Here is a 16,856-nt window from a genome sequence, read left to right on the forward strand (position 1 = left end):
AGCAGATGGGGGTGGTGGTGGTTTGTTTATATGTATTTGTGGTCATCGGGACACTGCCCCTCCCCCTTGAGGAAGGGACAAGGTCTTATGGCCGACATCCCATTGAGCTTCCAGGGCACCAGAAGTGTTACTCCTGTCTTCAATCAGTCATGCTGCATTGCACCTCTGAGGCACAAGACACAGTGAAATAAGAGCACATGACCATGGGATGCAGGGCCTGCTCTGTAATGAGGTGACCTGAGGCAGTTGTCTCAGGTGGTATATTTTAGGGGGTGGCAACCTCGCATCCACCAGCTGCCAGTCTCTCCTCGCCTGCCTGTCAGCCAGCCAGCAGCCTGTCTACTACTGCCCCTGCCCAAGCAGTCCTTCTTCTCCAGGGCCTCTTCAGAAAGAGGGTGTCAGGTCACACATATCAGCTACCAGACTCTTACGAGAGTTCATTTCTTCTTGTCAGAGTCTGGTAAGCAAAATGGTTATCACATAGTTCTTGTCAGAGTTTGGTAATCAAAATGGTGGCCAAACTCTTGTGATAGGAAGCGATCACATGAGAGTTCAGGATGTCCTATAGGGCATGTGCGGCTTTGTGCTCCCAGATCCCTTCTTCTTGTGAGACTTTGGTAGCCAAAATGGCGGCCAAACTCTTGCAACAGGAAGCAACCTCATGAGAGTCCAGAATGCCTGATAGGGCATGTGTGGCTTTGGGCTCCCAGTTCTCTTTTTTCTTGTGAGAGTTTGGTAACCAAACAGGCAGCCAAACTCTTACGAAAGGAAGTAGCCAGCCTCATGAGAGTCCAGAATACCTTTTAGGGCATGTGTGGCTTTGTGCGTCCAGATCTTGTGAGAGTATGGTGCCAGAATGGCGGCCAAACTCTTGTGACAGGAAGCAACCTCATGAGAGTCCAGTATGCTCTATAGGGCATGCACTGTTTGGCGTGTACTTTAAAAGGCTGAGGCAGCAATGAGGTGAAGAGTATAAAGAGTATTCTTATGCAGGTGACAGAAGTAGTCTCAGACAGGTAGGCAGGCAGGAAGTGACACCAGCCAGGGGAACTCATTAGCATAACTCATTAGCATATGCCACACCCCCTGACATCACTGGAAGTGTGTCATACAGCCACACCCCCTGACATCACCGGAAGTGTGTCATAAGGCCACACACCCCGCCCCCAACGGTCCTGGCCGCCGCTGCCAGCCTTGCAGCTCCACTGCCGAGCCCCATGAGGGGCCCGGCGGTGGACCTGCAAGGCCGGCAGGAGTGCGAGGAAGCGAAGGCCCTCCCTGGCTCCAGGCAGGCAGCGGTGGGGAGAGGCAGGGAGGAAGCAACTTACCCTCCCTCTTCTCCTGCCTCCTCCTGGCTGAATGAGGGCCGGAAGCGGGGCGGCCGGAAGCAGGGGGCGGGGCTTTGTCATGTGCCCAATTAGCATAACTCATTAGCATATGCCACACTCCCTGACATCACCGGAAGTGTGTCATATGGCCACACACCCCGCCCCCAACAGTCCCGGCCGCCGCCGGCGGCCTTGCAGCTCCACTGCCGAGCCCCATGAGGGGCCCGGCGGTGGACCTGCAAGGTCGGCGGGAGTCCAAGGAAGCCCCGCAAAGGCCCTCCCTGGCCCCAGGCAGGCAGGGGTGGGGAGAGGCAGGGAGGAAGCAACTTACCCTCCCTCTTCTCCTGCCTCCTCCTGGCTGAATGAGGGCCGGAAGTAGGGGGCGGGGCTTCATCATGTGCCCCGCCCCCCATACCTCACCCGGGGGAACTGCGATCCCCCGTGATCCCTCCCGAAATGACCTCTGTAGACAGCAGTGAGGCTGGTGGGGTGGCAGTGAACTGATCTTGAGCTACCATTGGTGCAGTAATTCCCTCCTCCCCTGGCAGCCTCCATTGTGGAAGCACAGGTGAGACTCCTCACACTTCCCAGAAAGAATGTTTGTCATGGGGAGCAAATTTGTCAAGCAACCTCTTTGCCAGTTGACAGAGGTTCTCAGTGCAGTGGTTAAGCCAGTGTGTGTGGGCTAAACTTCAGGCTTCAAGTGGTTACCTCGTGTGACTGAATGCTCCTCCGTATAAGAAATTATCATCTGTATAGAAATCTAGCATGCTAGGGAACGTGTCATAGTAGAGTTGCCAGCCAAGGGTTAGCAACTCCTGGGAGCTTCTGTGGGTGGATCTGAGTATCACACAGCATCCTGCGACACCACAACCTCACCTCTGATGCTGGGGACACGAGTCATCACTTCCCGTTATGTGGACGGAAAATACGCCATGGTGTTACTTTTTTGGCCAAATTTTTCCTGTTGGTAGCAGGGGGGACCTGGGGCAGGAAGGTCCTCCACAACAGTGAGAGACCTGGTCCCCCTGTATCATAGATCAGAACTCTCCTCCCTGTCATCTAGTTTTCTGTGTGGAAAATGAAGGTGACAATTCCATGTGTATAAACACTGAGCTGCCCCAATCGTATAGCAACAACAAAACAAAGGAGGTTCACAAGTGAAGGAGGAGGAAGTCTTGCCTCCCTCCTGCTGCTTAAAGTCCTGCAGACCCTCTCCCCAAGCACTTTTCTTTCAGGAACATTCATATTCTGGAATGTTCTAGAACATTCCGGGAGCTCCAGCTAAGGAAAAAGTGCCTAGAGAGAGAGTCTACAGGGAGATAAGCTGCAGGAGAGGAGAGGGTTCAGCACCCCTCCTTCACTTACCCCTTTTGCTTAAAACAAAAGACCTCACACTCTGCTTTCTCTGTGTTTGGAGCAGTTTCAAGTTTCAGCACTGAGAACTGTTGCCGTCATGTCTAGAATGGCTCTGAGAAACAGGTCTCAATATTACAAGTCCTGTGGTTACCTGCTTGCTCCTGAACTCTGGGATGCTTTTCAGACACCCTTCAAATCAAATGTCTTTCTTTTATGTGCAGTTTTACTTAATTGTGGCTGAAGAGGAGGCCATTTCAGTGATTGGGTTCTCTTCTTTGAAAGGGGAAAATTATTACTGGGTGAACGTCAAGGTAGCAGTCCCCGACCCCCTCTGCTGCTTGGTAGGCCCGTGTGTGTGTATGTGTGTGGGGGAAATAATGCAAAAATTGTCGTCACATCAACGTCATTTTTCAGGGCAAACCCACAAATGACATCACACCACACCAGGATCCAGGAGAAACACTATGGTAAGAGTTTCACCACAGAATTCCTGCTAAGACCTAAAGTGGCATGACGTCACTTCAAGGTTTGCCCTGGAAATATCATCATATGACACCCCCCATGTCCCTGCCCCCCCATCTCCTGAGGTTCTAACTACACAGCAAACATAATTGGTATTATACTAAATACAGCCATCATGCCCCCTCCCCCAAAAAAGAATGCTGTATTTTGGTGAGGGAATTCTCTGCTAGCGATTATGGGGTGCTGGCCAGGAAACAGATACCCCTTGTCAAGGGCTGGTCCAGGTTGTATGCCCATTACAATGATACTTTCAATTAATCTCATTTCAGAAATAAAATTACTTTTTACTTTCAGTTTGTAAAATTGTCCATATGGGATGAGACTGTGTTGAGCCCTGGGCCTCCTCCTCAGAACTACAGTTTCCTGAGGAGTGGAAATTACTTTTGACAGTGTTCTGACAGCAGTGGGAGAAAGAAGACCCAGAAATATTTTAAATAAACTGAATACAATTTTTTCAACTGCTTTAAGTGGGTATTTTAGACATGCTCTAGGGATAGGAGGAGGAGGTCAGCAATACATCTCTTTCACCCACCCCCAAGAAATATACAGTGGAGAAAAACAAGCCAGAAGTCCGGTGCATTAGTAAAATCCAGTTAAATCGCGAGGGAGGCCTGTGCTTCTTTGGTTGTATTGGAAATGAGGGGCCTATGATCAGATCTTTTGATGTGTCACTCCAAAAACAGGCACCAGAGGATGGGGGATATAAATTGGGGCTATGGAAAGGGAGTTAACTCTCCCCTACCCTGTGCCATTTCTCCAATTCAAAATAAGCCCCTCGGCTGCTTTAAGCCTTAATGGGGGGAAAAGACACATTTCTTGTGCTTGTCCCCCCCCCCCCAGTTCCAGGGCTTAAACCAGCCCTGAGCTGCCACTTTCAATCAGTTAAATGTGGGGGGGGGGACCTATCCTTCCCCAGTGTCGCAGCCCTGATCTGTATCAGTTCCTCCTTGCCTGCTTTTTACAGCTGAATTGAAATTTCAGAAGAAAATTTGTCACAATGATCTTGTTCTGGTGATTGCTCCACCTCTGCGGCTCCTCCCTGTACCCTTAAATTCAGCCCAGTCGGAGAGAGTTTCCCAGGACAAAGCCAGTCCCGAGCCTGACACTTCAGGCATATATTTTGCAAGACCAGCCAACCGATCCAAGTTAAGTCCGTCCCAATGTGTTACTGCCATGTGTAAAACGGGTGACAGGAATCCACGTTCAGTTCACTGCAGCGGAAAAAGATGCACTTGTCTAAATGACAAAAACGGGTTGGACTCTGCATAGACACACACCTCCTTCCCTGCCTATGAGTGTGTAACGTTTCACACACACACACACACCCTTAGCTCAGTTTAACTCAAGGAATCTGTCAGTTTGTGTGGCACTCTGTCCTGTGGATGAGCCACTCCTAGACCATGCTGGCTACACCCTGCCCCCTTTGGTCTTCCCTCCCCCTTTCCTCCTCTCTTGTTTCCTCGTCAAGGGTCTCTTCTGCCTTTCTGTCTCTATCTTTGCGGCCCCATTTTTATCCTCCATTCCTCCTCCATCCTTGATTCCCCCCCCCCAGACAGTCTTGTACAACAACATTTGTCCCCACTCACATCTCTTGACTTGCCTGCTTCCCTTCCCCCTGCACTCAGCGTGGATTTCCCCTTCCTTTGTCTCTCTGTCTACATGACCCCTTTGTTTCACCTTTCCTATTACGTTAGGCTCTCTTTCTCTCCTTCCACCTCCCCCCTCCCACCCGCCACCACATCCCAAGCCCTGCCTACTGTATATATTAAAACAGGGAGAACCTTCGTGTCCTTCTTAGCTAGACGCATGGTCTGGGAAGAGGAGTCAGATGGTCGTGGGGGGTTGGGGGAGAAGCGGAGTTGTTTTGTCTCGTAAATGGGCCCTGGACAACGGGAGATTTTCACAGTGCAGATTCCTGGCCCCAGTGCAATTGATCCCTTCTGCGCGGGGTTTCCTGAGAGAGGGAGAGAGAGTGCAGTCCATTAGGGGCAGTGTTGTTTTTTTTAAAGCTATACTGCGGTTGTATTCCTCCGAAGCGCGAGCCAGCAATGAGCTTGGCCTGCTGGCTTTCTGCCCATTCTTGCCATGTAGACTGGAATTTCCAAGAACTGCCTGAAGCCTCTCTTGGGGTGAATCATGTCTCCTATCTCCATAAATTCAGCGGGGGTGTGGGGGGAGAGCAAACAATGGGTTTTGTTTCCATCCCGTCTCTTACACACGCACATACACACCCTTTTTTAAATCTGGCTATTCATCACCAAGATCTATTTTATTTTTAAGATTTTTATTAGATTTTTTTTTTAGTTGCCACTCACCCTGGGGGGGTCTCCCGGTGACTTACAACACTTAAGTCAGTATGGCACTCTCTGCTTTAAACATTTGTACCTGCTCCACGGATGTCCATCAAACCTTCCATGTGTGAGTTAAGCCTGTAAATAGCCACTTGCCTGAATGAAGACTCCTATGGAGCTGACTAGCTAGAGAGACTTTTTAAAAAGTTGGCTTGTTCAGGCTACAAATGACAACCCCAAGTATGCAGGGCGAGATGACAAGAAACAGAATCTGAGGAAGGAAGAGGCTAGTAACTTTCATGAGCTTATTTCCAAATCCATAGCCCTTTGTGTTTGATGTTACACATGTTGGAATCAATGTGTATACAGAGAGAGTGGGCGTGAGTTAGGGTTGCCACCTCCTGGTTAGGCAAAACCTGGAGATTTTGGGGGTGGAGCCTGAGGAAGGCGGGTTTTGGGGAGGGAAGAAACTTCAATGGGGTATAATGCCATAGAGTCCACCTTCCAAAGCAGCCATTTTCTCCAGGGGAACTGATCTATGTCGCCTTGAGATAGGGATGCCAGTCCCCATGTGGGGGCTCCCCCAATTTTCGGGGCTCCCCCCAGACGCTGGCCAGCTGGCCAGCAGGAGGGAAGCCCCACCCCAACAGTCAATTGTGGCCCCGCTTGAAAAGAGCAGGGACCATGCGCTCCTGCCCGCTCCCCCCCAACCATTTAAAGGGAAGGTTCCCTTTAAATGGTTGGGGAAAGGTATGTATGTGCGTGGCACTGCGTCCCCAACACGATGACGTCACTCTGCATGATATCATTGTGTCGGGGATGGCCCCACCCCCTCACAGACTGCTCCCCAAATCCCCCCCGCCAGGGAGATGGGACCTGGCAACTCTACCGAGAGATCAGTTGTAATAGCAGGAGATCTCCAGTTACCATCTGAAGATTGGCATCCCTAGTGTGAGTGCATGGGCTTTGCTCCCACCTATATGCAATTGCCTGCTCATGAGCATAGAGTGCATAGAGAGCAGTTTTTAAGCATTCCTGATCTTGAGGACGAAGCCTGCGCAAGCGCACTTTCTACTTTTGTGGTCTGTAGGCCTTTTAACATGTAGTAGTGCTGCCAAGTCCCCCCGGGGGACGGAAAACCCCCTGCCCCAGAGGCCCGTTCCCTGACGCCGGGGAATCGGGCCCCGGGGGGAACCCCGCCCCAGCGTGCACGTCACAGGGAAGTGACATTTGGTTTTCCCTTGTATGGTCATGGCCCCGCCCCCAGCGTGCCCGGCGTCATGACGTCACTTCCCTGTGACGTGCATGCGGCGCGCGCCGGGATCCGCACGGGAGTCCCCCGCCGGCAAGGTAAGTGCCACTTGGCAACCCTAACATGTAGGGTTCTGAGGTATGCCTCTACCAGGGCAGAAATTACACCCATTGTCCCTTTCAGACAAAATGGCGATTGTGCATATCAGGATGATGGCATGCAATGTAGTCACCCCATAGATCTGGTACAGCGTAATGGCTGAAAAGGGTTACTGTGCTTATGAGCTGGAGATTGCAATGCTGGAAAGGGGGCCAGCACCTTGTGCTAGGATTGCTAACTTCCAGGTGGGACCTGGGGATCTCCTGGGATTACAACTGATTTCCAGACTATAGACATGAGTTCCCCTGGAGAAAATGGCTGCCTTGGAGGGTTGACTCTATGGCAATTATACCTTGCTGAGGGCCATCCCCTCCCCAAACCCTGCCCTACCCAGACTCCACCCCCAACTCTCCAGGAATTTTCCAGCCCTGAGTTGGCAACTCTATCCAATCCCCCTCCAGCACATTGATTTCAACTAGGCTTGCCAACAGGCCTGGAGAAAAATGTCCCTTTAAGATAGGGTTGCCAGGCACGATCATCGCACTGGCAGGGGGATATGGGGGGCGGTCTCAGTGTGGGCGGCAATGTCCCCAATGTGATGACATCATGCAGAAGCGACGTCATTGCGTCAGCGACGTCAGGGGTGACGCTCTGCTTTTTGGGCAAACTCTGTGGTTAAAATTGGGCTCAAACCATAGAGTTTTGCCCAAAAAGCATAGCGTTTCCATGCAATATCGCCAATGTGTGATGTCATCACGTCAGGGACATCGCCGCACAACATCGCTGTTCAAGGGTGGGGCTTCCCCGAAAATCAGGGGACCCTCCCTCCCGGACCAGGGGTCTGGCAACCCTACTTTAAGAGGCTTAGTGGGGTGATATTTACCAGGTGATTCTATTTACTTCCATGCAAGGGAAGCCCATTTCCACACATTAAGCATCTATTAAAAGGACAAGACATTTTTCTCCGCGCCTGCTGGCAAATCTGAGTTTCAGCATGCATAATGTCATGTGTGTTTTATGTATATTAAATTTATCATTAACTGCCTTGGACTGTTGGGTGACAGGAGACAAAGATAAATAGATCCTTTTGTGAGGAGGGAGAGTAAAGCAAGCCAGGAACCCTTTGGCCGCATCCAGAGGGAAGACGGTTTCATTCAAGTCAGCTCCATTTCCTCCTGGCTTTCTTTCCCTCTTCACACTATTTCCTGGCTCCCTTGCCTCAGTCAAGCCCTAAGCAGGCCGTTGTTCACACAGCATCCTTCCTCTGTGAAGAGGCCTCTCTAAGAGCCTCACTCATGAGTAGGACTTCACAAGTAGCTTGTTACTCGTGAGGAAACCTCTCTAATGGTCAAGGGAACTGGCTGGGAGTCAGGTAACTGCTCACTGCCTCCGCAGTTAGGTTTGCCAGTCTCCAGGTGGGACCCGGAGTTCTCCTAGAATTACAACTGATCTTAGGGTTGCCACTGCCAGATGGTGACTGGCAACTGGTGGGAAGTTTGGGAGTGGGCACATGGGGGCCTCCTCAGCGTCCTGTGTGCCACTGTGTCACTTCTGAGAAAAACCTGGAGGTGACATAGGGTTGCCAAGTCCTACCTAATCCTGTAGCGGGGGAGTCCCGGCTCTCTCCGGGAGTTTTTCGGGGGACGCGCGCAGAGCGCACGGGCCGCGATGACGCCACCCGGAAGTGACGTCATCATGTCAGGCATGTTGGGGGTGGGGGCACTATAATTCAAGGGGAAACCGTAGTGTTATGCCAATAAAGGTTATTGGAATTGGGAAAACCATAGAGTTTCCCCTTGAATTATAGAGCGCCCCGCCACAAACGTGCCTGACGCGATGATGTCACCTCCGGGAGCCAGGCACTTTGGGGGTGGGGTCCCCCCGGGCAGCCCAATCCAGCCGGTGGGTAACGGCCCAATGAGCGGGGGTTTCCCCGCTGCCCGGGGGGACTTGGCAACCCTAAGGTGACATGGGGTAGCTCTAGAAATCACCAGAAACTCTATGGTTTTACGATAGACCTTCCAGCGATTCCGTGTCTGTCCTATCTCACAGTTTTTCCCCTGAAGTGATGTTGTGGTGCACAGGACACTGGTAAGATTTCCCTGCCACTGATCCAAACAGTAGCGGGCAATTACAGGGGCCAGCAGGCCTGGAAGCCCTAATTGATCTCCAGATTATGGACATCAGCTCCATGGAGAAAATGGCAGCCTTGGAAGGCGGACTGTGGTGTATCATAGATTCGAGGTGAAATCTCTCCCCAGACTCTCTCCTCCACAGGTACCACCCCCACTCCAGGAATTTCCCAGGCCAGAGCTGGAAACCTTATCCGCAGTAGAATTGTTGCTTCTTCCAGTCTCCTTATCTTATTTATTTATTTCATTAGTTAGTTAAACATTTTTTAATCCCACAGCTTTCCGCCTGGAAAGGCTCCCATGGCAGCTTCCAGTATATAAAAAGACACTGTTAAAATACAATAAAACCATCAATAAGTTAATAATAGAACCTCCGTAAACCCAGTTGATAATAAAAAAACAGCTTAAAAGCAGCAGTCAGCAATCTGAAAGGGAATAAAACAATTATAGTGATGATGGTATCATAATAATAATGTAGTATTTGCATAGCACTTTTGATGATTTACGTACATTATTTTGTAATCTTTACAACAGCCCTGTACAATAGGCCAGTTTTATTATCCCCATATTACAGATGTAAATTGAGAGGGCGTAGCTCAACTAAGGTCAAAATGAGTTACTGGCAGCATAGTGTAGTTAGTAAATTGGTTAGTAAGTTGTACTAGGATCTGGGAGACCCAGGTTCGAATCCCCACTCGTGCCATGGAAACTTGCTGGGTGACCTTGGGCCGTTCACATATTCTCAGCCTAACCTACCTCACAAGGTTGCTATGAAGATAAAATGGAGAAGAAGAGAATGTTGTAAGACACTTTGGATCCCCTCTGGGGAGAAAAGTGCCGTATAAATGAAGTTAATAAATAAATAATGAACAATTTCTACTGAGGACCAGTGCTCCCTCTAAGCTGGTGGAATCTTGTGAGCAAAAATTCTACTTTGTGAGCTACTGGCATTAAAATTGTGAGCGAGCGATTTGGCTGCTGCATCAATTAGTTTGCTCCGGAGCCCTCCTTCCTGAGCTGAGACAAAAATGTGTGAGCCGGAGGCTAAAAAAATGTGAGCTAGCTCACACAAACTCAGCTTAGAGGGAACACTACTGAGGACCTAAATCACTGCTCAGTTATTATTTATTTATTTTATTCAACACCTTTTTACCCCGCCTTTCTGCCCTCGTGGGGCCTCCAAGGCAGCTTTACAGCTTAAAATACAAACGTAAGCCATTAAAACCAACAAACACATCATTAAAACTATTAAAAACAGAGCAAAAATTAATGTAAAACATAGAAACACCAATTAAAACATGGGGGGGAAGATCACTGAGGGAATGCCAAACGAAAGAGAAAAGTCTGCAACTGCTGGCAGAAGACAGCAACGGAAGGGGACAGGCCAATCTCCCTGGAGAGAGAGTTTCGGTGCCACAACCAAGAAGGCCCTCTCCCCGAGAAGGCCTGTTCTTACTCCTTCCCCTCTCCTTGCCTTGCCAGCTGCCTGCTTAAGGTACACAGTCTTCTGGCAGTCGTTCTTGATGCCCGCTAGTGCCTAAGGCATCAGAGGTAGAAACTGGGAAGGGGGAAAAGGCCTGGCATGCCAGTGGCCCGCCAACATCTGGAAATGACAAGGGATGCTCTGGCAGTTCTCAAAGGCTTTGTGGTAAAACCATAGAGTTTTTGAGAAATACCAGAGCATCACCAGCAATGTGCCGGCATCGCTTCCAGACACACAGGGAGTGACATGGACACATCAATGGCACCATTATGATGGTGCTGGCGAGACCCCTCCCCCCCCAGCAGGATAAGTCTCCCACCAGTTCTCATTGGGGACCAGGGAACCCTGCCCTCTCCACTGGGGGAGCAGGGGACAAGGGCAGGCCAGGGATAGGAGCCCTTGCCTAAGGCCCTTTTTGCCTCTGAATCCATCTGTCAAATACTTGTCTGGATAGGTCTCCAAAAAGGAAGGCCCTATCTGGTCACCAACCACCTGTCACACAGAGAAGTATCTCTCCGGACGTTCTGAAGTAAGGTAGACATACATGAGAGCAGCTTTCTTCCCCCAAGCTCCATGCAGAGCTGATCCAAAGAGCTCCGGATTATATATCATTTAAACCAGTACCTCTTCAACCACACCTCGGTTTTCCTTTCTCTCTTTCTTTACAAAATTTCTATCCCACCTTTCTGCCCTCACAAGAGCCACCAAGGCAGCTAACAAATTAAAACATACACGAGGCTACACCAGTTCCAAAAATGGCCCAGTGGGCACCTGTTAGAGCATCGCCCCAACAGAAATGTAGCCATTTTGGGATGCTCCTGCAAGCTGCACTTGAAATACGACAGCAGTGCATTATGGGGAAGGTAAAGCGGCCGAGGGAGCCAGGAAATTTAATTAATTTATTTATTTTAAAACATGTGTATGTTTCACCCAGTTAGGGACCCCAAGGCTGCGACCAATTTAAAAGATTAAAAAACAACTTTTAAAAAGAGCGAATAACCACCACGGTGGAGCTGTAATAGGCAGGAGGGTAGGAAAAGGCAGCCAGTAGCAGTCCTGTGAAAAGGGGTGGGGGGTCAGGGGGGGTAACATTCAAGGGATCCTGGTCACCTTGAGGTCCACACGGGGCAAAGCAGCCCTTTAACTTACTGGGAAGTTTCTGGTAGGCCGCTGCATTGGAGGACTGCTGGCAGACAGGAGCAAACTGAGCTAAAGGACTCCATAAACGCTGGCTGTACTTGTCACACACCCAGGCAGTACTGATGACAAGAATGGGACTAGGCTGACCTGGGTAAGCCTAAAGCCATTGTAAGGATTGCAGCCTCCAAGTGGGACCTGGGGATCCCCTGGAAGCACAGCAGAGATCTGTTCCCCTGGAGAAAATGGATGCTTTGGAGGACGGACTCTATGGCACTGCACCCCACTGAGATCCTCCCAGGCTGCATCCCCAAATCTCCAGGAATTTCCCAACCTGGATCTGGCAACCCTACCCACCCCATCCCCTGACGGTGGCCGGGGGGACCCAGCAACCCTAGCGCACTGCCACCATGGCTGGAATTCGGGCCAATCAAATAGCTCCTGCAGCACAGCAAGCACTGTAGGGGCTAGGGTTGCCAGCTTTGGGTTGGGCGATATGTGGAAATTGGGGAGTTTGTGGAGGGGAGGGACCTCAGTGGGGTATAATGCCATAGGTGTTCACCATGTAAAGCAGCCATTTTCTCCAAGGGAATTAACCTCTGTAACATGGAGACCAGTTGTAAATCCAGGAGATCTCCAGCCACCACCTGGAGACTGGCAACCGTAGTAGGGGACCTTGCCCCAGTACCATTTTAACATCCGCCCCTGTGACCCGTGGACCTGGGGAAGTCATGTGATCTGTTTTCCGGTGTTGTTTGGCTTGAGTCTGGGGTCCTCCAGAGGGGATCTTTGGCTCATGGGAGGACACAGACACACAGCTAGCTGCCTTGTATCAAATCAGACCATTGGTTCATCAAAGTTAGTATTGTCTATTCAAACTGGCAGCAGTTCCCCAGGGTCTCAGGTAGAGGTCTTTCACATCACATACTGCTTAGTTCTTTTAACTGGAGACGCTGGGGACAGAACCCGGGACCATCTGCAGGCCACACAGAGGCCCTGCCATTAAGCCTACAGACCCTACCCTGAGGGGGCCATAGTGGTTCTTTGTAGCCCTCAGTTCTGGTCGTTGCAGGTTCAGTAAAGGTAAACCCACACCCTCTAAAAACACGGACTTGCTTCAAACATCCATATTTTAAGAGAAAAGAGGCTGAGAGATCCATGCAGAGGAAGGAGGGTTAATCCCCTTCTCTCCCATGTAATGCCCCTAATCCAGATTGGTCCCTGATACAGCTGCTATTGACCTTCTAAAAAGACTAGGAAGATCTGATCACTGGATTTCTCTCCCAGCGTCTCATCTAGTCAGCCTCTCAAACCAAGGATAGCTTAACGAGCCACACCCCCTTCACTATTATAAATTGCTGAGGGCTCTGCCGCACTTACTGTATTAATTCACTCCGTGGTGTCCTGTCCTCCAATGATTTAAAAGCCAAGGGAGCGATTGTTATTTGGGTTAAAGCTTATCGCAGTTATAGAGATCCAGAGATGCAGCCTAGTTGCCCCCCTTAGCAACCAAAGTGCTGAGACTGAGGGAGTGGGACAGCTGACCTTGGAACTTGGCAGAGGACTGGCTCCCTGGGATCTTTCCGGATCTTCCTGACTCTTGGACGAAAGTGCCCTGATCTGTGGTGTATTTTCCTGCACAGTAATGCCTGCAGTTCTGACAAGCACATCCCAGTGGTCTATGAAGTAGGCACTTGATAGGTCATCTCCTGTGGCTCAGTAGAAGAGCATGTATTTTGCATGCGTAATGTCCCAGGTTCAATCCCTGATGTCTCCACTACTCAGGGAACTAGGAGAAGCCCTTCTCTGCTTGAGCCTCTGGAGAACTGCTGTCCACGAGATCAGACAATGTGGAGCTAGATCAATCAGTGGTCTGACTCAGAACAAGGCAACTTTCAGTTGCCAATTCCTCAATGAATGAGGAAGAACCCTTATTGGGATCGGGTGGGTTGACACCTACACATGAACATATGAAGCTGCCTTATACTGAATCAGACCCTTGGTCCATCAAGGTCAATATTGTCTACTCAAGACTGATAGTGGGTCTCCAGCCGTGTTCCCTCTAAGCTGAGTTAGTGTGAGCTAGCTCACAGTTTTTAGCCTCTGGCTTGCAGACTTTCGTCTTAGCTCAGGAAGGGATGGCTCCAGAGCAAACTAATTTATGCAGTAGCCAAATTGCTTGCTCACAACTTTAATGCCACTAGCTCACAAAGTAGAATTTTTGTTCACAGGTATCCACAGCTTAGAGGGAGCATTGGTCTCCAGGGTTGCAGGCCGACAGCTGAGGGGTGACATGATTGAGGTTTATAAGATTATGAATGGGACACAGCATGTAGAGAAAGACGTACTTTTCTCCCTTTCTCACAATACAAGAACTTGTGGGCACTCAATGAAATGGCTAAGCAGTCGGGTTAGAGCAGATGAAAGGAAGTACTTCTTCACACAAAGAGTGATTAACACATGGAATTCACTGCCACAGGAGGTGGTGGCAGCTACAAGCATGGACGGTTTCAAGAGGGAATTAGATAAACATATGGAGCAGAGGTCCATCAGTGGCTATTAGCCACAAGGCATAGATAGAAACTCTCCGTCTAGGACAAGTGATGCACTCTATTCTTGGTGCTTGGGGAGGGGGAACAGTGGGAGGGCTTCCTGTGTCCCGGCCCCAGTGCTGGACCTCCTGATGGCACCTGGTATTTTTGGCCACTGTGTGACAGAGTGCTGGACTGGATGGGCCATTGGCCTGATCCAACACTGGCTTCTCTTATGTTCTTATAACCTACTACTTGGTCCTTTTAACTTGCGATGCCGGGGATTGAACCTGGAACCTTCTGCATGCCAAGCAGCTGCTCTACCACTAAGCCACATTCCTCCTGTCTTTGTTTGTTGGGGAGGAGGGTAATTCATTTTCTGATTAATGAGAAACTAAAAGAGAAAAAGACTCCCTTCTTCCCCACCATATACAACATAATCCTAACTGCCTCCAGCATCCTCAACATATTTCAGACCGGAGCATTAGGGAAGTGAGGGAAATCAGTTCTCATTTGATTATCCCCAAGGTCGGCAGGGAATGAGATTCTGGGAGGGGGAAGCTGGGAAACGAAGGGAAGCCAAGAAGGCTACTTAATCTGTCTCCTCTTTTTCCTTTACTGTCTTTAAAGGTTGCAAAATCAAAGCTCTGAGGGCAAAGACCAACACCTACATTAAGACTCCGGTACGTGGTGAAGAGCCTGTGTTCATGGTGACTGGGCGGCGAGAGGACGTCGCCATGGCGAGGAGAGAGATAATTTCTGCAGCCGAGCATTTCTCCATGATCCGGGCCTCTCGTAACAAGGCTGGCACGACTTTCGGTAGCGCCCCAACCTTGCCGGGACAAGTTACCATCCGGGTCCGGGTCCCATACCGTGTAGTGGGCTTGGTGGTAGGGCCCAAAGGAGCCACCATCAAGCGGATCCAACAGCAGACCAACACCTACATCATCACACCCAGCCGAGACCGGGACCCTGTCTTTGAGATCACAGGAGCGCCGGGCAACGTGGAGAGAGCCCGAGAGGAAATTGAAACCCACATTGCAGTCCGGACGGGCAAGATTCTCGAATACAACAATGAAAATGACTTCCTGTCCAGCAGTCCTGATTCAGGCATGGAGAATCGTTACTCGGAGGCCTGGCGGGTCCACACTCCAGCTCCGGGCTGCAAGCCTCTCTCCACCTTCCGTCAAAACAGCCTCGGGTGCATCGGCGACTGCTCTGTGGACCCAGCTTATGAGACTCCCCGGCTGAATGACCAAAATGATTTCAATTACAGTTACCTCTTTCCCAACTATGGTGTCAACAAACAAGATCTCTACTATGGGGTTCCAGAGTCTGGTGCTCCCTTGTGGGCTGGGCAGGAAAATACCAACCCGGTTTCTGTCCTCTTCTCTAAGCAGCAACGATCTAGCAATACTGGCGCCATCCACCCAAACTCACATCGTTCCCCGTCCTCTTCTATACAAGAGCCTACCCTCTCCGGGCTTCCTAGAAGGTCTCAGGGGGAGCCCTTACAAGGGTTTTCCAAACTGGGTGCTTCCGCCACCACCCGGACATCCATCTCCAGCAGCCGGGAGTGCATGGTGTGCTTTGAAAGCGAGGTAACGGCAGCCCTAGTTCCGTGCGGCCATAATCTCTTCTGCATGGAGTGTGCCGTGCGGATCTGTGAGAGAACTGACCCGGAATGCCCGGTGTGCCACGCAACAGCCACTCAGGCCATTAGAATATTTTCTTAAAAAGAGACATCCTTAGGGGAATTGGAGTGGGTGAAGGGAAGGGAGGGAGGGAAGAGCAGAGAGCAAGAGCGAGTGAGCGAAAGAAAAATCCAGACATCAGAAGAATGAACAAACGTATCAGAAAAAGAAAGTTAATTTAAAGAAGAAGAAGAAGAAATTATTTTAGGAGCAATGTATGTTATTTTTTAAGAAAAATAATAATAAGAATAATAAAAATAATAATAATAAAGGTGATGATACAATTAATATGGAGAAGCCAGAAATATTGGGAATGGCAATTGCTACATAACAGCCTGTGGTGTCGTTTTGAAATGGAGAACTCTCAACACACATGAGCAATTTGCAAGCAACATAGGAAGTGATGCGGTGGAAGTAGGGCGGGGCCTGTGGCCTGCTAGCACCATTACTGGAGGGGGGAAAGGGGGCATTTTCTCATCTAGCAAACCCAGCCCTGATCTTGGTCTGATGATGCTGGGCTTTCAACTTGCCTGGTGGGCCAAAAACTCGGAAAGTAACTTAAAGCTATTAGGAAGGGAAATAGGAAAGAAAAAGAGAAAAAAACATCAACCTCTGGGAACCTGATCAAACGAGGGCACAACTGTATTACCTCAAACATTTAAAAGAAAAAGAAGCAGCTAAAGAGCTTTATATTCTTTTTCCTCTATTTTTTTCCTAAGAAGAAGAAAAAAGAAATTAAAATGAATAAATAACATTAAAGCCAGTGAAATGGGAGAAGAATCAAAAAGGGTTTGGAAGAACCCCGCCAAGGATCCTCCTGGCCACTTTTCAATTTTAGTTTTGAGTCTTCTGAGCCACTGCAAAAGTTTTTTGAACTTTGAGTTTGCTTTTCCTATTTGAGCAGGGATTTGTTCATCGAATATGAAATCAGGAGTCACTAACAGGGTATTTCCAAAAACGAAACGAAACCAAGCTACCAACGCTTCCGAATTCCCAGTTAAAGGGATGGAGGGGCTTGACCGCCATGT

The 16,856-nt window shown here is 49.7% G+C and overlaps 1 protein-coding gene across 2 annotated transcripts in view; it reads left to right on the forward strand.

The window, feature by feature from the left end:
* Positions 1–15,958, forward strand: part of MEX3A (mex-3 RNA binding family member A) — a 33,753-nt gene extending 17,795 nt beyond the window's left edge. For both annotated transcript variants that reach the window (XM_015420291.1, XM_015420292.1), the window contains one exon: positions 14,765–15,958. In XM_015420291.1, the coding sequence (XP_015275777.1) occupies positions 14,765–15,870 (1,106 nt within the window). In that variant the 3' untranslated portion in view covers positions 15,871–15,958. The remainder of the gene's footprint in view (positions 1–14,764) is intronic.
* Positions 15,959–16,856: the final 898 nt, after the last annotated feature.

This window comes from Gekko japonicus, unplaced genomic scaffold (genome assembly GCF_001447785.1).
Source record: "Gekko japonicus isolate JY-2015 unplaced genomic scaffold, Gekko_japonicus_V1.1 scaffold306, whole genome shotgun sequence".
In the NCBI taxonomy this organism is placed as follows: Eukaryota; Metazoa; Chordata; class Lepidosauria; order Squamata; family Gekkonidae; genus Gekko; species Gekko japonicus.